This window comes from Bos grunniens, chromosome 4, assembly GCF_055505025.1.
Source record: "Bos grunniens cultivar Pamir isolate PY7600 chromosome 4, Bosgru_T2T1.0, whole genome shotgun sequence".
NCBI classification, from domain to species: domain Eukaryota; kingdom Metazoa; phylum Chordata; class Mammalia; order Artiodactyla; family Bovidae; genus Bos; species Bos grunniens.
The window spans coordinates 13,905,586-13,931,142 of NC_141168.1; the positions used below are offsets into that span (position 1 = coordinate 13,905,586).

General features: G+C 44.4%; 1 protein-coding gene across 1 annotated transcript in view; it reads left to right on the top strand.

Annotated features, from left to right (window-relative positions):
* TRPV5 (transient receptor potential cation channel subfamily V member 5) overlaps nt 1–24,411 on the top strand; it is a 33,197-nt gene extending 8,786 nt beyond the window's left edge. Inside the window, exons 9-15 of the mRNA XM_086398341.1 lie at nt 13,281–13,367; nt 14,910–14,986; nt 15,221–15,386; nt 15,685–15,751; nt 17,852–18,120; nt 22,052–22,158; nt 23,241–24,411. Of these exons, the coding sequence (XP_086254467.1) occupies nt 13,281–13,367; nt 14,910–14,986; nt 15,221–15,386; nt 15,685–15,751; nt 17,852–18,120; nt 22,052–22,158; nt 23,241–23,541 (1,074 nt within the window). The 3' untranslated portion in view covers nt 23,542–24,411. The remainder of the gene's footprint in view (nt 1–13,280; nt 13,368–14,909; nt 14,987–15,220; nt 15,387–15,684; nt 15,752–17,851; nt 18,121–22,051; nt 22,159–23,240) is intronic.
* Nucleotides 24,412–25,557: the final 1,146 nt, after the last annotated feature.

Here is a 25,557-nt window from a genome sequence, read left to right on the forward strand (position 1 = left end):
CATGAGTGCTTCTGGGCATGTTGAATGTACATGTTCATTTAATAGGTAACCAAAATTCTTGTCCTAGTGACCTGAAAATACCTAAAAGGGAGTGCAGGCATGTGGGCAGAAAGCAAAAGACACAGGAGGAACAATTTTGCCAGGGAAGAGCTCAATGGCTAGAGATTTACGCTCAATGCAGAATGGGTCAGCTAGAGGTATAGCTCAACCTGGACTTGGAAAAGGGGCAGTTTGGGGGAGTTAAAGAACAAATAACCTAAGTCGAGTTAGCTCAAAGGCAGTGGATACTCAAAGAAAGGACAGGGCAAAGAGCCTTATTAAATGCTGAAGTAGGTCAAGTCACTCTAAGCTTTTAGAATTGCCTCTTGGTGTATATACAGTGTGGCCATGTGTCCAGAGCCTCTGACTGTCACAAAGCGGGGTTTGCTGCCTGCAGAACACAAGGCTGAGTGTGGTGGGGCAGCCTTGTTCGAGGTGGGCATAGGTGCATTTGGGGGAAGCTGGGTTCCCTGCGGCTCAAATGGGACACGAAGGTTGTCCCTGGTGTGGAGACCATACACCAGGAAATAAGGACGTGGAAGGGATGGCCCGCTGAGATGGGCCAGTGATAATGATGAAGGAAATGGATAAGCATGGGGGTGGCTGGACATTTCCAGTGCTCCTGACTCTGATTCCTCAGATGCATTCTTTGCCAGCCTTCCTTTGTTTCAGGCTGACTGGGGGGGATTTTCTGGATCTAGAATGCAGATCCAGAATGTAGATAGCCTTCTAGCCAAAGAGTTGGGTGATGCTGAGCAACTGACTACCACCAAGGCTCCTTCTTCTTTCTTACCTTCTTCTTACCACCGTGTCTCTTTCTCTCTGGGGGAGGACTAGTTATGTCCCTGTGAATATAATGTTCCTTTGACCCAGATAGTCTAGATAGTCTAAATTATTAGCAGCTACTTCCCCTTGCCTCAGGACTAGATGAAGCATAATTATAGCTAAGTGCTCTAACTTTCTTTCCATCTTCTTTTTCCTTTCTTTTCCCCCTTCAGCATTTTTACCCTTTTGCTCACTTTGATAAAATCTACATTAGCCCAAATAGAAGACTCATGACTTTCAAATATTCTTTTCTTGGTTGGGTAGGTGGGGCTTAAGAAAGCAGCTGTGAGCAGTTTGAATAGGGAAGAGCATCAGGGAAGGTCTGTGTATTTTCGGCATGAGCCCTTGGGCCTTGGTCCTGAGTTGATGGGGCCCATATGTTCCTCTTAGTAGGAAGTCAATTGGGATTAGATCAGGAGCTCCAAAATTTATCACCATGACTTGAAAGATTCTGCTTTCATGATGCGCCACATTTATTGAATAATATGGAATTCTTTTTTCTACATTTCTATTGCTTGAGAGTCTTAGAAATACGAAAACGTACCAACATAGGGTCTTGATTAATGCAGTTGTTGCCATATTAATCAGCCTACAGAGCTTTCTCTTAGATAAATGAGTACTTTTATATTAAATTCTATTAATAAATCTGGACACACAGAGCTCTCAGTCACTGTAGGATTTTCTCTGTGGGTCTCATGGGATCTAGAAAAGTCACTGGACTCCATGACAGTAGCCCAGAGCACCATCGCAAAACACTGGAAAGGAAAGAAAATACTCCTTTATTTATACAAGGTGGCATAAACTAGGCAAAAGCAGTCATAGGAAAGGGTGGAGTTTGGGAGATATTTTAAGAAATTTCTTCACTCTAGGATGCTTCATTGCTCAGCCATAAACGTTATGCTATTCCCAGACTTCCCAAGAACTCTCTTAATTAATGAGTTAATTTCTTGTCTTCATTCAATGTTTACTTGGTTTAGGCAGAACAAAGTGCATTATAATCCTAGTTCTCCTAGACTGCCAAGTGAGCAGAAAGTTCGAAGTCTGGGATTAGGTGGCTTAGATTTAAGCCCTAACTCTAAAACCAAATAGCTGTTTGACTTGAGCAGATCCTATGTCTTGCTAGATCAGTAGTTTTTTAACCAAGACTACTTATTAGGGCTTCTTTGGTGGCTCTGTGCTAAAGAAACTGCCTGTCAGTGTAGGAGATGCAGGTTTGATCCCTGGGTTGGGATGATTCCCTGGAGAAGGAAATGGCAACCCACTCCAGTATTTTTCCCTAGGAAATCCCATGGACAGAGGAGTCTGATGGGCTACAGTCCCCGGGGTCACAAAGAGTTGGACACAGCTTAGTGACTAAACAACAACATCGACAAATTAGAAACATAGAAATCTGGTAAAAAAAAAAAAATTATGGATCCCTAAGCTGCCCCATACCTGAGGCATCAGAATGTCTGAAATCGTGGCCCCTGGCAATGGTATTTTAAAGAAATTCCTTGATTGATCCTCATACTCAGCTTGGCTTGAGATCTGCTAAGCTTTCTGAGGTGAAACCGATCACTCTGATTGTTTAGACCCCTGATTTGCTGTTCAGCAAGCGGGTATTGATCTCCCATCATCAGATTTCCTTTCTGTGTTTTGATGATTTTCCTTGATCTCTCCAATGCCCTTTGCTTCAAATTACTTTGCTAATTCATTCATTAGACAAACCTCTACTGAGAGCCTAAGCGTGCCCCAAGCATTTATTGTAGGTATTGGAAACTCAACCTGGTCTGAGCAAAACACACTTCACCTCTGCCTTTTGCCATTTGCAGACTGACTGACATTAATTAAATGAATAGATATTTCAATGCAAACTGTGATTGTTACAATTCACATGAGTTTTGCTTATGATCAGAAGACAGGATGCTGAGAGACTCCTTGAAGGAGGAAATGGCAACCCACTACAGTATTCTTGCCTGGAAATTTCCGTGGACAGAGGAGCCTGGCAGGCTATAGTCCATGGAGTCACAAAGAGTCAGACATAACTGAGCATGCGTGCACCGATGAATTCAAGGTGGAAAGTGAATTCTAGGCAGAGACAATGCATATACAAAGGCCCTGGGGCAGAAGAGTCTTGTGAATGTCTAGGAACTGAAAGAAGACTGGTTAGAATAGAGGGAGCTGGGGCAGGAGCCTCCAGATTAGGTTGTCTGGGCAGATCTTTCCCAAATCATGTAGGATGTTGCTGGCCATCCCAAGGATTTTACTTTTTACCCTAAAATTAATGAGAGGCTCAGGATTTTAAACAGGGGAAACACTTGATAATTCCTACATGTCGCAATTCCTCACAAACTCCGCTATTCAAAGTGCCATAGTTATTTGTTTTTTTTTTTTTTTTTTTTTTTTTTTTTTTTTTTTTTTTTTTAAAGATTTAATTGTAATATTTTATTGGTTAGGACTCTATTGAAAGTAACTAAACCCAGCTTAGACAGGCTCAAGCAGTAAGAGAGATCATGTTGACTCACACAGTTCTAGGTTGAGGCACAGCTTGTCTGTGGGTTTAAGCCACATGACCAGCATCTGATTTCTTTGTCTCTATCTCAGCTTTCTTCCTCAGGGTTGGCTTAATTGGCCCACCTCAATATATCTTCTGAGTGTAGAGCAAAAGAAGCAGCAATACTATATTATATTTGAGAGATGCTCACTCCAGTACTCTTGCCTGGAAAATCCCACGGACAGAGGGGATTTTCCATAGTTATTTGAAACCTAGCTGTACGCCAGCTCAACACTGTTTTACTTGAGGGTCCTACCCAACTCCCTTTGGAACAAGCACAGCAAATTAAAGAGAAGGCAGAGGTGGGAGAAACAGAGAGCCCGGGAGGTAAAAATAACATCTATTGGGCGCTGGCTTTGAGCACTTGCCATGCATTTTCTGGTGCTTCTGAGATCTTGTGAAAAAGCAGATTCAGAGAGGAAAGCTGATGTGGGCCCTGAGTTTCTGCGTTTCTGACTCGCTGCTGGGTGAGGCTGGTGTTGTGATTCTGTGGACCGCATTTTGGTTGCTAAAGAATTATACTGGGTGATCCTCATAGATGCCCTCATAAGTAAATGAAATTCTTATAACCATTTCAAAGATGGTGAATCTGAAGTCGTGAGAGGTTAAGTACTTTGGTAAAGATGCTCAGCTAGTAAGGGCAGTACTGGTTGGGCTTCCGGTCTGTTTCACTTCAGAAGCTTCAACTTTAATACAAAGCCGGATCATTTCTCCCTCCAGAGAAATATGCTGGATTCCAGGTTTCTTCCTCAGAGGGACCCACTGCTTGAGGAACTCCTGTTTCCAGGCTTCGATAGGTAGCCAGTGCCTGCCACACTCACCTTTACCTGGGCACACCTGATATTCCCCCCGCAAGATAAGAGGTGCTGTGCTGGAGTGCAGGAGTGGGGAGTCAGTCAGACGTGGAGTTGCCTCTGACCTCTAGCCACTGAGCTACTGCCTATGCTCCAGTGTTGATCATTGGTTCAGTTCAGTTCAGTTCAGGAGCTCAGTCGTGTCCGACTCTTTGTGACCCCATGCACTGCAGCACACCAAGCTTCCCTGTCCATCACCAATTCCCAGAGCTTGCTCAAACTCATGTCCATCAAGTCGGTGATGCCATCCAACCATCTCATCCTCTGTCATCCCCTTCTCTTCCCGCCTTCAATTTTTCCCAGCATCAGAGTCTTTTCCAATGAGTCAGTTCTTCACATCAGGTGGCCAAAGTATTGGACTTTCAGCTTCAGCATCAGTCCTTCCAATGAATATTCAGGACTGATCTCCTTTAGGATTGACTGGTTTGATCACCTTACAGTCCAGGGGATTCTAAAGAGTCTTCTCCAGAACCACAGTTCAAAAGCATCAATTCTTCAGCTTGTTGTTGGTCAACGTGGGCCCCAGTTTTTTATGTGATTAACCTTTTGGTGGCTAGGGGTAAGTCCTGCTTCTGTGGGAATGGATAAGGATGTCTCTATAGAGAAAAGACATCTGCTGGGTTAATCTTCCTGAGAAAACACAGAGACTAGGACACAAAATAAGCCCCTGGAAGGTAGACTTATAAGGTAACCATGAGATCTTCCTCCCTTTTTGGCCTAGTGGTTCTCAAGTGGGGATCTGTAGTAGAAATATTTACATCTTAAAAAAAAAAAGATGCTTGATTCTTGCACCAAATTAGAGTCTCCAGGGTTGTCCCAGGCATATGTGTTGCGACAAAGCTTCCCAGCTGATTCTTGTATGTATGTGTGTATATGTGTATGTGTGTATATGTATATGTATGTGTGTGTGAATGTATGTGTATGTGTGTGTGTGTCTGAATATGTATGTGTATGTATGTGTGTGTGTGTGAATGTATGTGTATGTGTATGTCTGTATATGTGTGTGTATATATATGTGTATGTGTATGTGTGTATGTATATATTTTGGCTGCACCGAGTATTCGTCGTGGTGCTGGGGCTTTTCTAGTTTTGCAGTGAGCAGATGTGGGCTTAGTAGTTGTAGCGCGTGTGCTTGGTCGCAGTTGCTTAGTTCCCCAACCAGGGATCGAACCTGGACTCCCTGCCTTGGGAGCATGGAGTCTCATCCATTAGATCACAAGTACCACCGCACCCCCAACCAACCCGATGATTCTGATGGGCAACCTGGTTAGGAATCCCTGCACAGTCTAGAGGATGAGAGGAAGGATTGTATGAATGATGACCAAGCAGGTCTCTTTCTGGGAGCTTCATTGCTCTGCAAGAATCTTGGGGAGAAGGAGAGGGTCTCAGATGTGGTCTGACAACTGTCTCCAGTGCCTTCCCCCTCCTAGTGGTTGCACTTGCTCCCCACCCTTCCCCATGGTGGTACCTGGGCCCTGCTAGGCCCACCCTTCTCTGGGCATTTCCTTCAAGACAATGAGCTCAACCAGCTGGTGAGCAGGACACTCTCTGTAAGCCAATTCTTAACAAAGTAAGGCCAGTCAGCCTCCAAGGGGCTTTGGCCATTGACAACTCCTGAAATTCTAAGCCATACAGAGAGGTTAAGAACTCTAGTCATTGTTGAAAGACGCTTATTTTTTAAAGGAGCTGGGGGGGGGGAGGATTTTCTCAGTGCATCATTAACTAAGCCTACTTAGGTGACCTTGAGCTAGGAATCTGGAAATTCCAGGCGAGCCCAGTTCGTCATCATCCTTTCTCCATTTACCTCCCTGCTCTCGCTTCCTGGTTCCCCTCTGCCTCCCTCCAGCTCTTAGATCATGCTCAGCAAGCACCTGTCTGCTTACCTGCTTCCTTCTCTCCTTCCTTCCTTGTGAACGCAGCATCTACTGTGTGTGCATTGTGGATAAAAAGGAGTTAGAGGTCCCTGCTTTAAGGGAGCTCTAAGATTCTGGGTGCGACAGAAAATGTCCAGATAACTGCAGTGTGCTGGGGAAGGGCTGTGACCAGACACTGGCATCATGTTCCTGCAGGGAGACAGCTGATCTGGACAGAGGGGCAGGGAAGGAGACCCAGGAGGAATGCTGTGACCTGGATCTTAAGGTTAATGGTGAACCAGAAAACCCTGCTGGAGGAAAGCATTCTGAGAATAGGGCACAGTTCATACGGAGACCTGTCTTACCAGTTGAGGACCCTAGTAATCAACATGGCTGGAGCTGACACAGAATATGGGGACCCAGGGCAGGAACCAGACCAGCAAAGCCATTGTGCTGAGTCTTATATTTTAAAAATAGAGGAAAAAGAAGAATAAAATATAAGACTTTTTTTTCTCTTTTTTGGCCTCACCTGATGGCATGTGGGATCTTGACTCCCAGACCAGGGATTGAACCTGCGCCCCCTGCAATCGAAATGTGGAGTCTCAACCACTAAACTAGCAGCGAAGTCCCTCATCTCACAAAGCACAGTTCTAACTAAAAGAACACATGTGCAACCCCAGCAAGGGTTCCGGGCATCATGCTTGGTAGTCTGAATATTTTTCATTCCTGTTTCACAGTGAGCACTTCTAAGTAAAGAATACATGCCCATGACTTAAAAAATCCAGTGGCAGGTATAATGAAGACCACCAGTGCACTGGCCTGCCCACCTCACTCATGCCTTACTTCTTGGAGGCAACCAGTTGTTCCCTCTTTAGGCTCTTGGTCCCTGTTGTTACCTCTGTCCCACTGAATAATACACTTCTATCTCTATTCATTAACTAAATTTAGACATAAGCTATTGACTTTCCACTATGATACAGATTTAGAGAATACTCATCACTCCCATCTCCCCCCCTCATTTTTATCCCAAAGACATGCTGGAACTAGGAAAGATATTAAGCAGAGAAACCAGGTCATGATATATGCATTTGAAAAGGTCAGTGCAAAAACAAGGTAAGGAGTGGGTTGAATGAGCGGGCAGTGGGTACAGGGTGCCATGGGTTTGCTTTAAGGCAGTGGTGCTATGGATTGAGAGCCAGTGGAGCATTTGAGAGAATTTGGGAGGCTAAATGAACAGGACTTCAGTAAAGTGAATTTACAGTTAATTTTGCCAAACATACCCTTGGTCCCCAAACCTTTTCATAAGAACCACAAATCTAGAGAGCTACAGATGGGTCTTTCCTTATAGATAGGAAATCTTGAATGAAATCCCCAAAGAATAAAATTCTAAAAAATTCAAAGAAAAACTTATTACCACGTTGAGTTTACAGTTTAATTCTAGAAGTGCAAGGGTGGTTGATGAAAAGGGGATTCTGATTGTCAGTTTAACAGACCTCAGAAAGTCATTCATTATAATTCAGTGCCCCTGTCCATGTTTAAAACACTAAAACCTTTCTCCACTTTGTAAAAGAGTATCTCTTCCAAACAAGAGCCATATTACACATGAGTGTGAAATACTAGAATTTATCTTGAAATCAAAGAAAAGGGAAATGTTTTAAAAGTTCACTACTATCATTATTTTTCAGCTTTACTGAGATATAATTGACAATTGATATTGTAAGGTATTTAAAGTGTTCATCACAGGGATTTGATATACATATACATTGTAAAAGGATTCCTATCATCTATTAACACATTCATCACCTCACATATTTATTTATTTTTGTGAGAATAATTAAGTTCTGCTCTCCTAGCAAATTTCAGTTGTATAATGCAGTGTAATTAACTATTAGTCACCTTGTTTTACCATCAGACCTTATTCCCCTTATAGCTGAAATTTTGTATCCTGTTACCAATCTCTCCTTATTTTATCTGTGCACCCAGCCCTTGGCAACCACTTTTCTACTCTCTTTTTCTAGGAGTTTGCCTTTTTTTTTTTTTTTTTTTTTATTCCACATGTAAGTGATATCATGCAGTATTTGTCTTAATCTGATGGGCTTATTTCACTTAGCTTAACGCCGTCAAGTCATCCATATTGTTACAAATGACAAGATTTCCTCTTTTCTCATAGGTGAATAATATTCTGGTGTGTGTATGTATATATATACACACATATATATGTGTACCTGTATGTATACATATGTATGTGTGTGTGTGCATGCGTGCTAAGTCATTTCAGTTGTGTTGGACTCTGCGACCCTATGGACTGTAGCCCACCAGGCTCCTCTGTCCATGGGATTCTCCAGACAGGAATACTGGAGTGGGTTGCCATTTCCTACTCCAGGGAAGCTTCACAAACCAGGGATCAAATCTGCATCTCTCATGTCTCCTGCATTGGCAGGCGGGTTCTTGTCCACTTGCACCATCTGGGAAGCCCATGTGTGTGTGTGTGTAATATATATATCACATCTTTATCCATTATTGATTGATGGACACTTAGGTTGTTCCTAGAGCTTTGCTACTGTGACTAATGTTGCAATTTACACAGAAGTGCAGATATCTCTTCCAGATTCTGTTTTCGTTTCCTTTATTTTTTTATTTATTTTTAATCGGAGGATAATTGTTTTATGATGCAGTTCCTTTGGATGTATACCTAGAAGCTGGATCATGTAGTAATTCCATTTTAACTTTTTGAGGGGCCACCCTTCTGTTGTCTACAGTGGCTGCACAAATTTAGGTAGTGTACAATAGTGTGCAAGGATTCCTTCTTCTCTGCATCCTTGTCAACAATTGCGATTTCTTGTCTTTGTAATACTGGCCGTCCTAGTCGGTCTGAGGTGATATTTCACTGTGGCTTTGACCTGCGTTTCCCTGATGATGAGCGGTGCAGAGTATCTTTTCTGTACCTTTGGCATACAAATGCCAGCCCTTTGTGTGTCTTCTCTGGAAAAAAGTCTGTTCAAGTGCTCTGTCCAGCTTTTAATCGGATTGTTTGGGTTTTTTGCTACTGAGTTGTATGAACTGCTTTTCTTTTCATTGCAACTTTCACACATGCATGTTACCCTTTGTTTTCCAGAGAGAGGGGTTTTATTAAAAAAGAAACAACAACAACCTTATGAAAGGGTCTGTGTGGTGGTCTTGGAGAGCAGCAAGGAAGGGGGCTTTCAGGAGAGTGTGGTGCTCTGCAGGCTACTTTAAGTGACAGAGAGATGGAGACAGCTACTTTAGGGCAGTCAGACACCAAGCGCGTGTGTGTGTCCAGTGGCTGAGTAATGTCCCACTCTTGCAACCACATGGACTGTAGCCCACCAGGCTCCTCTGTCCATGGGATTTTTCCAGGCAAGAATACTGGCGTGCATTGCCATTTCCTCCTTCAGAGGATCTTCCCAACCAAGGGATCAAACCCACATTTCCCAGGTCTCCTGTATTGCAGGTCGATTCCTTACCAATGAGCCACCAGGGAAACCCCAAACCAAGTGGAACAGAGGCCAAAGCTTGGCATCTCTGGACACCTCTGTTACTAGTGAACTTGAGCAGGGGAACTCCTGCTCAGAAAGGAATCTGTTGAACAAGCAAAGCGGTGCTCATGAAGGGCAGACCCAGGAGGCGTAGATGGGAAACAAAACTGTCCCTCAGATCAGATCAGATCAGTCGCTCAGTCATGTCCGACTCTCTGCGACCCCTTGAATCGCAGCTCGCCAGGCCTCCCTGTCCATCACCAACTCCTGGAGTTCACTCAGACTCACATCCATCGAGTCAGTGATGCCATCCAGCCATCTCATCCTCTGTCGTCCCCTTCTCCTCTTGCCCCCAATCCCTCCCAGCATCAGAGTCCTTTCCAATGAGTCAACTCTTCGCATGAGGTGGCCAAAGTACTGGAGTTTCAGCTTTAGTATCATTCCTTCCAAAGAAATCCCAGGGCTGATCTCCTTCAGAATGGACTGGTTGGATCTCCTTGCAGTCCAAGGGACTCTCAAGAGTCTTCTCCAACACGACACTTCAAAAGCATCAATTCTTCAGTGCTCAGCCTTCTTCACAGTCCAACTCTCACATCCATACATGACCACAGGAAAAACCATAGCCTTGACTAGACGAACCTTTGTTGGAAAAGTAATGTCTCTTCAAACTGTCCCTAGTATTCATTTTTTACATTTTCATCCCAAGGAAGAGAGTTGATACCATTCTCCTGCTGTCCTCTAGGGGTGCTCTAATCACCACAAAGCTCCTGGCCAACAGGTATCCTCCTCCTCTTAGTAGAGCCAAAGAAAAAGTTGGTGGCAATTTTCCAGCTATATGTAACCAAGGTCCTGGATTCCCTGGTGGCTCAGATGATAATAAAGAGTCTGCCCGCAGTGTGGGAGACTCGAGTTCGACCCCTGGGTTGGGAAGATCCCCCCGAGAAGGAAATAGCAACCCATTCCAGTATTCTTGCCTGGAAATTCCCAAGGATGAAGGAGACTGGTGGGCTATAGTCCATAGGGTTGCAAACAGTCAGACACGACTGAGCAACTTCACTTTCACTTTCATGCAACCAAGGTCCAAAGTTTTCTTAAAAATTGTGTATAGACACATATACAACACAGATGCCATTATTTTATTTCTATATCTAGTGTTATTTTGTCCCTAAAATTAACAAACTTATTATTTATCCTACTATCTGATTCTCAAAAGGAGTTTGCCTGTTTCACAGTGAAAGACAGATGCAACAGGAACATTAAGATAAAGAAAAAGAACAAGATCTGTGATCTGAATCTTTGGATGGAGGAGAGGGTATTCAAAGACAGTTGCTAGAGCTGGAGATTAAAAAAAAAAAATAAAAGACCTCTGAGCTTCCTTGAGAGCAAAGCAAAAGGGAAACCACTCACTATATGATAAAATAAAATTGTCCAGTCTCTCAAGAGAAGTAAACATCAGAAAAGTTGGCAGGACATCAGTTCTTTAAGGAACAGCACCAGCAAAAGAACTGAAGTCTAGTCACAGATTGTTAGAGAATGTTGTTTACTAAAGGTACACAGTCACCAATTCCTTTCCTGCTCTTCCCTGGTCCCATATGAGTTATCTGAAACATTTCTACCATCTCTTAGTAACTCTGGTTCTACTCTTCCCTAAAGACTATATCCTTGGCTTCTTCTGAGCTGACATACACCCTCTTAGAGGCCACAGGATATTTGATGGGTGCCTTCTTTATACCCTAGAGCACCTCCTGAGGTGGGGATTTAGTTGCTAAGTTGTATCTGATTCTTGTGACCCCCCCCCCCCACATTGACTAGCTGTCCAGGCTGATCTGCCCATGGAATTCTCCAAGCAAGAGTACTGGAGTGGGTTACCATTTCCTTCTCCAGGGAGTCTTCCTGACCCAAGGATTGAACCCAGATCTCCTGCACTGCAGGCAGATTCTTTACTGACTGAGCCACCAGGGAAGCCATGAGCACCTCCTACTACGTAGCATCTCTTCCTGTTTCAAAAGTTATGCCTCTCACTGGACCAGTGAGCACACTACTGAAGTAGCCCATAGAGGTTCCGTTTATCAGTAGAACAGAGATGACTGGTGGTTCTCACGCCTAACGAGGGATCCCATCCTCTTCAGTGGAGATCATCCCTAGGGACTCTCAAGTCCTGTCTTGGGTGCACAATTCAAAGACATGATCTTGGAGAACAGAATTCCCAAAAGTCTGAGGGGAACTTTTGGGAGTGTGTGTTGAAATTATTTGTATAATTTCATCTGGAGGTTATATATACATGATCAGTTTTCCAGAAAGAGGGCCTGTGGTCTTCATGATATTCTCAGATGGGCTCATAACTTCAAAAAAGTTAAGGAGCATTATTGTAGAATTTGATTGCTGCATCTGGGTAACACTGCAAGCTTTTAACTGTGAAGTAAGGTGTGCAGAGGAGGATGGTTTTTATTCATGTTGACCTTAGGCCTATACCTTTGACACTTACCATCCAGGATAAGATCAAGTTCTTCCTTAGAATCGAAAACCATAGAGTGTCTCTAGCCCTTTTCTCTGGAGAAGGAAAGGGCAACCCACTCCAGTGTTTTTGCATGGAGAATCCCAGGGACGGGGGAGCATGCTGGGCTGCCGTCTATGGGGTCGCACAGAGTCAGACACAACTGAAGCGAGTTAGCAAGCAAGCAAGCCCTTTTCTATATTGCCAAATCATAATAAAACCACAATGAATTTACCTATGGGGCTTCCCAGGTGGCCCTAGTGGTAAAGAACCCACCAGGAGATATAAGAGATATGTTTGATCCCTGGATCAGAAAGATCCCCTGGAGGAGGACATGGCAACCCACTCCAGTATTCTTGCCTGGAGAATCCCATAGACAGAGAAGCCTGGTGGGCTACAGTCCATGGGGTCACAAAGAGTCAGACACGACTCAAGTGACTTAACACAAAGCATGAATATATCTATAGTGCTCTGTGGCTTATAATATGTCCAAATACATCATCTGATTTGGTCTTCACAAAAACCCTAGGAGATAACCATTATAGTCTCCATTTTACAGACGAGACATCCCAAGCTCAGGGAGTTTTAGTGACTGATTCAAGGTCTCACTGGAGCTAGAAGGTTCTGGGTCCATCCCAGAACCCGAGTTCTGTGGTGTGTTTATATTCTACCTGCTGGGAACCACAGCAAGGTTGGAAAAGCTGGCCTTTCAGCATAGCTGAAACCAGCCCAAGCCACTAATAACTCTTCCTGTTACTTTAACTTTCTTAACCTGATGCGCTTAAATGCGACCTCAGCCCCTCAGTACACACATCATCGTAAGTTATAGTTCAGCAGCATAAGAAGTGAGTTGTTAGGTGGTAACTCAAGTTGTTAGCATATGGAACATATATATTGTATTGGGTTGGCCAGAAAGTTCATTCAGATTTCCCGTAAGATGGTATGGAAAAACCCAGATGTATTTTTGGCCAACCCAGTATATTGCATCTTGGTTTACTTAGACCCATGCCCTGGTCATAGACTGAGCTGCAATGACAAATACAGTGAAGGTGGGTGGTGATGGTGGTGGTAAGGGGCGCTCTTATTCATCTTGGATAGAGCTGAGTTGCTTTAGACCACTTACTCAAAAAGATTTGCCTCTCAGTCCATCAGAAAGCACTTCTGATCCTGAATGTCTCACCACAGGAGGCCTACGTGACTCAGCAGGATAAAATCCGGCTGGTGGGGGAGCTGATGACGGTCATCGGGTCAGCGATCATCCTATTCCTAGAGGTGAGGTGCAGCTGAGCCCTCAGACTGAAGTCTTTTATCTTTTTTTTTTTAACACCAAAAACATTTTGTATTGAGATATAGCCAATTAACAGTGTTGTAGTTTCAGGTGAACAGTGAAGGGACTCAGCCATACGTAGACATGTATCCATCCTTCCCCAAACTCCCCTCCCATCCAGGCTGGCACATAACCTTGAGCAGAGTTCCCTGTGCTGTCCAGTAGATTCCCATTGGTTAGCCACTCTAAACACAGCAGTGCATTCATGACCTTCCTGAAGTCCCCACCCCTCCACCCCCAGTGACCATGAGTTTGTTTTCTGAGTCTATGAATCTCTTTCTGTTTTGCAAGTAAGTTCATTTGTATCCTTTCTTTTTCGATTCCACATATAAGGGATGTCAGATGATAGTTCTCCTTCTCCATCTGACTCACTTTACTCAGAATGACACTCTAGGTCCATCCATGTTGCCACAAATGGCCTCATTTCATTCTTTCTAATGGCTGAGTAATAGTCCATTGTGTGTGTGTGTATGTATACACCGCATCTTCTTTATCCATTCCTCTGTTGACAGACATTTAGGTTGCTTCCATGTCTTGGCCATTGTACACAGTGCTGCAATGAACAATGAGGTACATGTATCCCTTCAGATCCTGTTGTTCTCTGGATATATGCCCAGGAGTGGGAGTGAGGGTCATATGGTAGTTCCGTTTTTAGTTTTTTAAGGAACCTCCATACTTTTCTCCACAGTGGCTGGACCAGTTTACCTTCCCACCAGCAGTGCAGGAGGGTTCCCTTCCTTCCATACCCTCTCCAGCATTTACTGTTTGTGGATTTTTTGATGATAGACATTCTGATCAGTGTGAGATTATATCTCATTGTAGTTTTGATTGGCATTTCTCTAATAGCTAGCTATGTTGAACAACTTTTCATGTGCCTATTGTCCTCTTTAGAGAAATGTCTATTCAGGTCTTATGCCCATTTTTTGAGTGAGTTGTTTGTTTTGATGCTCCTGCTGCTGCTGCTAAGTCGCTTCAGTCATGTCTGACTCTATGCGACCCCATAGACAGCAGCCCACCAGGCTCCTCTGTCCCTGGGATTCTCCAGACAAGAATGGAGTGGGTTGCCATTTCCTTCTCCAATGCATGCATGCATGCTAAGTCGCTTCAGTCGTGTCCAACTCTGTGCGACCCTATGGACAGCAGCCCTCCAGGCACCTCTGTCCACAGGATTCTCAAGGCAAGAATACTGGAGTGGGTTACCATTTCCTTCTCCATTTTGATGCTACTAAGTGTCATAAGCTGATTGTAAATTTTCAAGACTAATCCCTTATCAATCACATCATTTGCAAATATTTCCTCCCAATCTATGGATTGTCTTTTTGTTTTTTGTTCCCTTTTCTCTGCAAAAGTTTTTGAGTTTAAGTAGGTCCCACCTGTTTAGTTTTGCTTTTATTTCCATTATTCTGGGAAATGGATTTAAAAAGATGTTGCTGTGATTTATTGAACTGAAGTCTACAGTTTTCCTCCCCTGTCCGGTCTTTTTCCAGATCCCAGATATCTTCAGGGTCGGTTTTTCCCGCTATTTTGGACAAACTGTCCTCGGAGGGCCATTCCATGTCATCACGTGAGTGTTCTTCCTTCCGGCCCCCGGCCTTCCCTTGCCAGAAACATGTCAGGTCTCCCTATCTCTTTCTGGGACTCTCGCTTCCAGGGACTTTTCTCCTCTGGGTTTGTGTGTGTGACTGTGTATGTGTAGGTGGTTGAGTGGTGGGTTCCGGGCAAGTCAGCGCCACGCTAGAAGGGACCTAGAATATTCCCAGCCCCTCCTCTCATAGCCCCCTCCCCTCTCTCCCCCCAGCATCACCTATTCCTTCCTGGTGCTGGTGACCATGGTGATGCGGCTCACCAACACCAGCGGGGAGGTGGTACCCATGTCCTTCGCCCTGGTGCTGGGCTGGTGCAGTGTCATGTACTTTGCGCGAGGATTCCAGATGCTGGGCCCCTTCACCATCATGATCCAGAAGGTCAGTGCTTTCTCCACTTCCTCTTGCTTTCAGACATCAGACTTTTCCCAGACCAAGGGAGGGAGGGGGAGCAAAAATTTAAAAAAAAAAAAGTGCTTTCCCCACAGTTTCTCCTACTTTCAGACATTGGACTTTTCCCAGACCAAGGGAGGGAGTAGGAGCAACAACAACAACAAAAAAATGAGGCTCCTGCTAGGTCTGATGGAACTCTGGTGACTTCCGATCTAACAGCAGTAGCTGCTGAGAGGCAGGTGGAGACATGGTCCCCCACCCTCCCTCCCCTCTCTGCTCTCTGTAGATGATTTTTGGAGACCTGTTGCGTTTCTGCTGGCTGATGGCTGTGGTTATTGTGGGATTCGCCTCAGGTGAGAACATCACTCTCTTCTCCTCCAGAGCATGGGATTCAGTTCTCCAGAAGGTTCTCTCTCACTCTTGCTCTCACTTATTTCTCGTTTGCACTCCCTTTTGCTTTTTTTTTTTCCTCCTAGTGGAAAGTGAATTGAAAAACCTGCTCATATGCTTAGGATCAGGGTCACTCAGGTTGGCCTAGAGCATGAACTCATGTGCTCTAAAGCTCTGGTCAATCATGTTTATGTTGACTAACTGCCCTGCAGCGTCTTTAAAGGAGAGATAAAGAAAGGGCTTTGAAGAGAGACAAATATGAAACAGGAAAGACAGGCCAGTTGTGAAAGGTGCCATAGGCAAACAGTTCAGTATTTAATTCTTCTATATTGACACTTCAGAAGAATAAATGAAAAGCATTCAATAACACATCAAGTGCCCCCCCCTTTTTTTTCCATTTATGTAGTCAAAGTTTAAAGAAAAGAAAGGAATTTGGAGAAGGAGGTACAACAAAAGGGTTTGGAGGGTTTGAAGAATGAGAGAGGAAAACAGAACAGTTGTGAAGAGAGGCTTGAAGCACAACGGCCAGAGGGGACCCAGTCATGGCCCAAGGAGTAGGGAGAGGGTTCCAGGGAAGGAGGAGAGGAAACATCCAGAGCAGGGTAGGTGAGACAGAGCAGAGGGAGGGAGAGCACAAGTGAACAGGAGAAGAAAGTTCTTCAGAGAAGGCAGAGAGAGGAAGGAAAAGCAAACACTGGTGCCTCTAATCCAGTTCTCCATGTCTGCGGCTGAACCTCTGGAAGGCAGGTGGATGTACAGGGTTACGTGTGAGGACCCCAACCCCGGGCTCTTAGTACAAAGGATGCCATTCCTTCTTAGGCATTTCCTCGCTTAATGGGGGTTCCCAGAAAACAGTAGATGGAAAAACTACACCAAGATGAGAACTCTGAGAGGGTAAAACTTAGTCTGTTTGGAGGATTCCTCATGTTCCCTTCCTCCCCACCCTCATCTATACGTATGCAGAATGAGGGGATGTAGCAGAGCCATTTTCTACAGATCTCCCAAAGCATCTGTTCTTGGTTCTTGCAAAACCATGCTTTGTCATAGACCCTAGCTCTGCTCTTGGGGTCACCTTATTTAGATTTCCATTCCCCATACAGGGATGAAGCTTTCAGAGGTTCTGATGCTGTAGTAAAGTTTCCAGGATACCTAATACTATCCAGTAGTCTACACATCACATTTTTTGCAATGGTCCAAGAACACTCAGGAAATCTCAGAGTAATGGATGACTATCTAGAGAACACTGAGATTTTTTTTCTTAGGTTCTTTTCTTTTAGACTTTTCATGTGCTCAGTTCTTTAAAGCTGTTGGAGATTTCATGCATTCTTTTTTTTTTCTTATTGCTTTGATTTTTTATTTTATTTTATATTGGCAAAGGATTTTTATTTTTTATTTATTTATTTTTGTTTTAATTTAATTTTATTTTTTAACTTTGCAATATTGTATTGGTTTTGCCATATATCAAAATGCATTCTTGTAACAATATGCCTTTTAAATATTTGGTTCTAAAAATGTAAAATCCAGGTAGGTGACATATACTATATATATCTATTGATAGATAGATAGATGATAGACGTTAGCTAAATTCTGAGTATTGCCATTATCCAGAGTGATAAGCTTGGTCATAGGATATCTCAGGGTTAGCCAAATACACAGGGAAAATGTGACTTAAATAATATGTGTAATTTACACATCTACATCTGTGTGTGTGTGTGCATGTATGTGGGCTTCCCAGGTGGTAAAGAATCCACCTGCCAATGTAGGAGACATGGGTTCGATCCCTGGGTGGGGAAGATCCTCTGGAGTAGGAAATGGCAACCCACTCCAGTATTCTTGCCTGGGAAATTCCATGAACATAGGAGCCTGGCCGGCTACAGTCCATGGGGTCACAGAGTTGGACATGACTGAGCAACTGAGCAAGCATGCACACGCATGCATGCATGTGCATGTGTGTAATTGTATGGAGATATACACTGGAGATAGAATGAACACTGACCAGGCCCAGGCTTATTGTGATAACTCCCTGTTTCCTGATCTCCATGCCTTCTTTCTGGGCGGAGCAGCGTTCTATATCATTTTCCAGACAGAGGACCCGTCCGCTCTGGGGGAGTTCTACGACTATCCCATGGCGTTGTTCAGCACCTTTGAGCTTTTCCTCACCATCATTGATGGGCCTGCCAACTACGATGTGGACTTGCCCTTCATGTACAGCATCGTCTACTTTGCCTTCGCCATCATCGCCACGCTGCTTATGATCAACCTGTTGGTCGCCATGATGGGCGACACACACTGGCGGGTGGCCCATGAACAGGACGAGCTCTGGAGGGCCCAGGTGAGTTTGTTAGTGTTAGTCTTACTGAGGGTCAGGGGACGGAGAGAAAAATCAAAGTGGGATCTGTCAGGGTAGATGGCTCTTAGGAGAGTTATGGAACAACCCAATGCGGGTGGTCATCTCAACAGAGGAATTTTTGAATAGATGGAGGAGAAGAAGTTGATAGGATGGTAGCATAGGGTTAGGATCAACACCCAGGAACTGTGTGTTGACCACAGGAGCAGGGTAGATTCAGGAGTCATCCTTGACTCCAGAGGCAACTAGAAACTTTCTTCTTATGTATTCTATACTCTGATTTCTCTTCAGATCATATAAATCTTTCACCTTTTAACTTTCTTGTCCTTATCTGTTCTAGCTTTTCATTTGAACCTTATCTTGTATTTGCTTTTATAACTGTTTTTCTATTATCTTTTCTTTATATCACCATAGCCTAATAAAATCTTAGAGTTGGCAGTGTCTTTAATGGTCTTCTAGTTGAGCTCCTACCCAGTATATACTCATATAGTCATTCATTGGTCAGAGGGTAATTCAGTGTCTTCTTTAATGCTAAGTAATCATCGAAAAAGCAAGAGAGTTCCAGAAAAACATCCATTTCTGCTTTATTGACCATGCCAAAGCCTTTGACTGTGTGGATCACAATCAACTGTGGAAAATTTTGAAAGAGATGGGAATACCAGACCACCTGACCTGCCTCTTGAGAAACCTATATGCAGGTCAGGAAGCAACAGTTAGAACTGGACATGGAACAACAGACTGGTTCCAAACAGGAAAAGGAGTTTGTCAAGGCTGTATATTGTCACCCTGCTTATTTAACTTCTATGCAAGTACATTATGAGAAACGCTGGGCTGGAAGAAGCACAAGCTGGAATCAAGATTGCTGGGAGAAATATCAATAACCTCAGATATGCAGATGACACCACCCTTATGGCAGAAAGTGAAGAGGAACTCAAAAGCCTCTTGATGAAAGTGAAAGTGGAGAGTGAAAAAGTTGGCTTAAAGCTCAACATTCAGAAAACTAAGATCATGGCATCTGGTCCCATCACTTCATGGGAAATAGATGGGGAAACAGTGGAAACAGTGTCAGACTTTATTTTTTGGAGCTCCAAATTCACTGCAGATGGTGATTGCAGCCATGAAATTAAAAGACGCTTACTCCTTGGAAGGAAAGTTATGACCACCCTTATTATCATGTGGATTTGGGTAGAGGTTGGGAGGAGAGAGCTTTTTCATATTTCAAAAGTTTTTGTTATTAGAAAAGTCCATACTGTATTGAGCTGAAACCTATCTTTCTATAAGATAGAAAAACTGGGCCACCCTTTGGCCCCCGTTTTTTCCTCTTATATAATGCACAACACATTATCCCTTCTGTGTGCCATTAAAATATCTGAAGAGAGACATTGTTTGTCCCCTTGGACTTTCCATTCCTTAGCACTAATTATTTGGAGGCTTCTTCTGTGCTGGAAAATATCTGGGATCTGGCAGCACAAGCAAGATGATGTAGTCTGTGCCCTCATGGGGCTTACAGGCCAGTTGGAAAGACAGACATTAAAACTTCATAGAAAGCCATGTAATTAGAAGAGCAAATGTGTTGTAGGGAAATGAAGATGCTAAGAACAAGAGGCAAGAGAAGAGTTGGACTGGAAAGTTAGAAAGTGATTTCCTGATAGACTAACATTTAAGATGAGCCTCTAAACATGGGTAATAATTCATCAATTATGAAGAATAAGGGGGTACTTCCTGGGTGGTCTGCTAGCTAAGACTCTGTGATCCCAGTGTAGAGGGCCAGGGTTAGATACTTGGTCAGGGGACTAGATCCCACACACCAAAACTAAAACCTAGTGCAGTCAAATAAATATTTTTTAAAAAAGAAGAATAAGGGGACGGAATGGGAGTTAGGATTTTTATCCATTGGGACACTTGGCTATGGGGACAGAAAACCAAACTCAAATAGACGGGAAAAAAGACAGTGGGAAGACGTGTTGATCCTCATAACTGGAACGTTTAAGATCTCCATCTCACCCATTACATAAGTTTCTCTGCTGTTCTCTTTTGTCCGGACTCCTCTAAGTCAGTCTCTTGCATCATGTTGCTGAGATAGCTTACAGAAGCTCTAAACTGACAAAGGAGTGAGCAGATACACCCATTCCAGTGGCCCCACTCTTTTTATTTATTCTTTTTCTTTTTTGCTGCACTGGATTTTTGTCCTGGCATGGGGGCCTCTTTAGTTGCCAGAGCAAGGGTTCTAGAGCTCCAAGGCACAGTAGTTGCAGTGACCTTAGCTGTTCTGCAGCATGCGGGATCTTACTTTCCTGACCAGGGATCCAACCTGAGTCTCCTGCACTGGAAAGCAGATTCTCAACCACTGGACCACCAGGAAAGTCTCAAGGGGCCCCATTTTTACCGTATTCTGGGTGACTCCTGATGCTGTGGATCTGTAGCCTTGAAAAGAGCATCACCTTCTGTCCGCTGGACCCATTTCATTGCAACAAGTTTGGTCATAGGTGGATCCTTCCATTTAAGGTTAAGACCAAGGATTGGAGAACTGGTGGTGGTGGTAGAGTTTGGGGGAGAATACATGAACCAACCAGGACTGTGTGAGGTCCAGTCTGTTCTAACTGATGGACTGACAGCAGAGAAGAAGTGATTTTCTAAACATCAGATGGGCTCTGTTTCCAGAAGAAGATGGGGAAGCTGAATGATGGCGCAGGAAGAAATAATAAGTGTCCCTTTCAAGACAAAGAGAAAGCACTATCTAGGGAAAGGAAATAGAATGATTGAAAGTCCTGAGGGTGGGGGGAACTTGGCACAACTCAGGAGCAGAGAAAAGACCAAAAGAATCGTGGAGTGCTGAGAAAGACGGGAGCAGAAGATGAAGTAGAGAACTAAGTTATTTTAGGGATTCCTAGGTCGTTCCATCAATCAAGCTTCCTGGACCCAATCCATCCTGAATGACCCTCTGTTCAGACCTAGATCCTGGGCCTTTCAAAGCTAGAACAATCTTGATGTGATTGGAGGAAAGCAACATAAAGAGAGATCATCCCTTTTCTGGCTTTGAACACTAAACTATAAATAGCACCTAAAATGGAGTCAGATTTTTTTGTAAATATGCATTTGGCTCTTATCAAATATGCAATTAGCTCATGATCAAATAGAACCCTCACTTTGTTACATGATTGATTTTACTAAGCCCCTTTACCAGGTTTCCCTGTCTTTAACACTGACACTTTAGTCCTATAAATGTAGGACCTTGCATTGGGTTTACTTAAACTCCACATTAGTGGTTTTTGACCAGCATTCCAATCTGGTAAGATCATTTTTATATTGCTTTGTCATCGTGCCTATTACATACCCCTCCCAGTTTTGTGTCACATTCATATTTGATAATCTTGTCTTATGTTTCATCTAGGTTATTAATGAGGGCTGGGTAAAGGACAGGCCACATGCCATGCCACTAGAATTTTCCTCACCAAGTTTGGAGTCATTAACCCACTCTTTTCCTTCTTAGGATATGGGTGTATTTTTCACTGCAGATTCCCTTAACATCAGCAGTTATCATTTCATCCCCAAGATCACAGAAATTCTATTTAATCATTTTATTTAAATTCGAATAATTGGTCTATGGCTTTCCTCTGTAAAAGGAAAAGATATTAGTTTGGATGGGATGGCTCATTTTCCATGAATCTGAATGGTAATGCAGGGGTCACTGTTTTATTCAAAACTCTCATAAAATAGTCCCTCCTTTTGCGGTGAGTGATGAGGAAGGCAGTAGCATAGCGCCTCACATGGGCAAGGGGGTGGATGGTGGATGTCACGCATCCCTTCTGATCTGGTGCCCTCCTTCCCCTCCGGGTTCCCTCTGTCAGTAGCCCCAGGGTCCGCTCAGCATCATGGCTCTTTCTGGGTTCTTGCCTTGTCTCTCCTCTCCTCCTAGGTTGTGGCCACCACGGTGATGCTGGAGAGGAAGATGCCTCGCACCCTGTGGCCACGCTCTGGCATCTGTGGGTACAAGTACGGGCTGGGGGACCGCTGGTTCCTGCGGTGAGTGACCATGGAGACCTGTGGACTGTCCACCTGTGTGAGGCCGTGGGAGCCAGGGTGCCCGGTTCTGCACATATGACCCTCCTCTCCATTCTCGGGATGCCAAATTGGACCCGGAGGGGAAGTCATCACTCTCTGAAGTGAGACTGTGTTAGCCTGTTTAGGGGAGGGGTGCGGAGAGGTCGCGCCAGCCGTGAAGTCTGAAGGGCAGTGACATGTGAACCGCGGCGAACACATATTCACGCTCCACTGTGGGCATGCGCTCCTCAAATGGGTCTAGTCTTGTTCCCACCTGACCCCCACTATAGATTTATTTATTATTTTTTTTATTTGTTTATTTTTTTCTGGTTGTGCTGGGTCTTCATTGCTGGTGGGCTTTCTTCTAGTTGCAGCAAGCAGAGGGCTACGCTAGTGCAAGGGCTTCTCGCTGCGGGGGCGTCTCTTGTTTCGCAGCACGGGCTCTAGGGTGTGTGGGCTTCAGTAGATCCAGCCCCGGCCTCTAGAGCACAGGCTCAGTAGTTGTGGCACACGGGCTTCCTTGTTCAGTGGCACGGGGGATTCTTCCCGGACCAGGGATCAAACCCGTGTCTCCTGTGTTGGCTGGCGGATTCTTTACTGCTGAACCAGTGGGGAAGCCCTCTAGTGTATTCTTAAAGCTTCTAGTCTAGCCTGCAAGCTAAGCCGCTTCTTCATACCCTACCTTCAACCTCCTGACGTGGCTTGCCTCTCTCATTTATTACCTGACTTGCATCTCCTCATCCTTATGACATGCTTATCTTTTAATTGGCTGCTTTCTCTTTCATACTCACCCACATTCCCCCCACGATCACCGCCCCCCCCCCCCCCCCCCCCACACACACACACACAGGCCCTGCTACCCTCCAAATCCTGAAGGCGCAGCACTTCCGGTCTCTCTCCCAGTTTATCCTCCACTTCCCTTGATTTGATCCTAGCAGGTCTTCCGGCTTCAACGCTGCTCGCTCCCTCCCGCTCTGCTCTCATTGCCGGTTCCCACTTGTGCCGCATTCACTTTGGCTTCTCCTCATGATCAACTGAGCCTTTCTCCTTTTTCACCTCTTCAGAGTTGAGACCAACCAAGACCAGAATACTTTGCGAGCACGTCGCTACGTGGAAGCTTTCAAGGGCTCAGACAAGGAGGAAGGACAAGGGCATCCCCCTGAGAAACGGCCCTCGGTGACTGAAAGCGGGCTTCTAGCCAGAGCCTCCCTGGCCCTCCCGACCCCTTCCCTGTCCAGGACCACCTCTCGAAGCAGCGGCAGTCACCGAGGCTGGGAGATCATTCGACGCAACACCCTGGGACACGTGAATCTCGGACTGGACCTTGGGGAGGGGGATGGAGAGGATCGGGTTTATCAGTTATGATCAGGACCCTTGTTACTCTCGTCCTGACTCCAGGTGGGCCTGGGTGAAGGCAGAGACACTGCTTGTGAAGCATCGCCCTTCCTGCCTGTTACCCCTGTGAGGGGTGGACAGAAGAATTCTCCCAGGCCATCCATACCTCACCCATCACCTCAGCATTCCCAGGAATGAGTACCTTCTGGCTTCTTGGAAGTCTCACATCTTGGGAAAAGAGGGTATCTGTTCAAGCAGAGTTAGGCTTGGCAACTAAAGATACCAGGTAGGGATGCTAGGCCAAAGGCTGGGTCATCATGTCCTTTTCTGCCCCATGAGGCGCTAGACTGTGAGCTGTGACGCCTCCCAGGGCTTCAGGAAGCACAAGCCGGGCATGGCCCTGAGGTTGTAAGCCTCACCTCTTCCTGTACCTCATAGGACCCTCTCCCCACCTCACAGCCAAACCCACACTAGAAAACTGCAAGAAAAAAGGTTATTTATCCTCCCTTTATTTAAAAAAAATGTATTATGATATGCAGAACATAAAATGTACCATTTTAAGCATTTTTTAGCTGTGCCGTTCAGTGGTATTAAGTACATTCACATTGTTGGGCAACCATCACCACTATTCATCCGGGGAATTTTTTAAACCGAAAATCGTATACCCATTAAACACGAACTCCCCATCATTCCTTCCACATGGTCCCTGAAACCAATATCCTACTTTCTGTCTATGATTTTAAGTTTTCTAGTTACCTCGTATAAGTGGAATTATCCAACATTAGTCCCATTGTGCCTGGCTTATTTGATGTAGCATAAGGTTTTCAAGATTCATCCATGCTATAGTGTGAGTCGGAATTTCATTGCTTTGAAAGACAAATATAATAACATCTCATTGTATGTTTAGATCACTTTGTGTTTATCCATCCCTCCACTGATGGACAGTTGGGTTGTTCCACCTTTGGCTCTTGTCATACCGCTGTGAACACTGGTGTACAATTATCTTTCCAAGTTCCTGCTTTCAGTTTCTTTGGATACTGAAAACTTCCAAACTTCCATTGATCATCTAAGGATCAAATGAAGGGAAGTGGAGAGAGGTGGAGAATAAACTGGGATAGAGACCCAAAGGGCTGCACATTCCGGATTTGGAGCATCAGGGCTTGTGTGGGGGTGTGATGGTGGGAGGAATGTGGGTGAGTAGGAAAGGGAAAACAGCCAATTAAAGGATAAGCGAAAGCAGTTTTGTGAGACTTCTAGCAGTTCTCTAGAACTGGAATGGCTAGATCTAATGGCACATATTTATTAAATTTTTTGAGGGACTGCCATCCTGTTTCCGGCAGCAGCTGTACTGGTTTACATTTCCTGAAGCAATGCCCAGAATTCCAATTTTTCCACATCCTCACCAATGTGATTTTCTGATTTATTTTTTTTAATTTATAGTAGCCATCCTTTTGATTAGGCAATGGTATCTCTTTGTGGTTTTGTGCATTTCCCCAATGATTAACAGTATTCTTGGGCTTTCCTGGTGGCTCAGCTGGTAAGGAATCCACCTGCCATGCAGGAGACCCCGGTTCAATTCCTGGGTTGGGAAGATCCCCTGGAGAAAGGAAAGGCTACCCCCTCCAGTATTCTGACCTAGAGAATTCCATGGACTGTATAGTCCATGGGGTCGCAAAGAGCTGGACATGACTGAGTGACTTTCACTTTCACTTTCAATGAGTAACAACACTGAGCATCTTTTCAGTGCTCACTGGCATTTGTATATCTTTTTTTCTTGGAGAAATGTTTTTTCAAGTCCTTTGTCCAGTTTGTTTTGGGGGTTTGAGGGTTGGTATTTTTCAGTTGTCTTATCCTTGTTTTTTGAGACTTAGAGTCTAAAGTGTATCTCATTTGCATCCTGGTGTGTTTTTAAATATGGGTGGTAAAATATTCCTTTCTCTGCATGGATGGCCCCATCAATTATTTTATGGGACCATCCCTGGCTTGTCGCTCAGGTTGCCTGTTAGCAGCTGTTCATCCTTTTGTCTGGAGGTAGCAGGCTTCCAG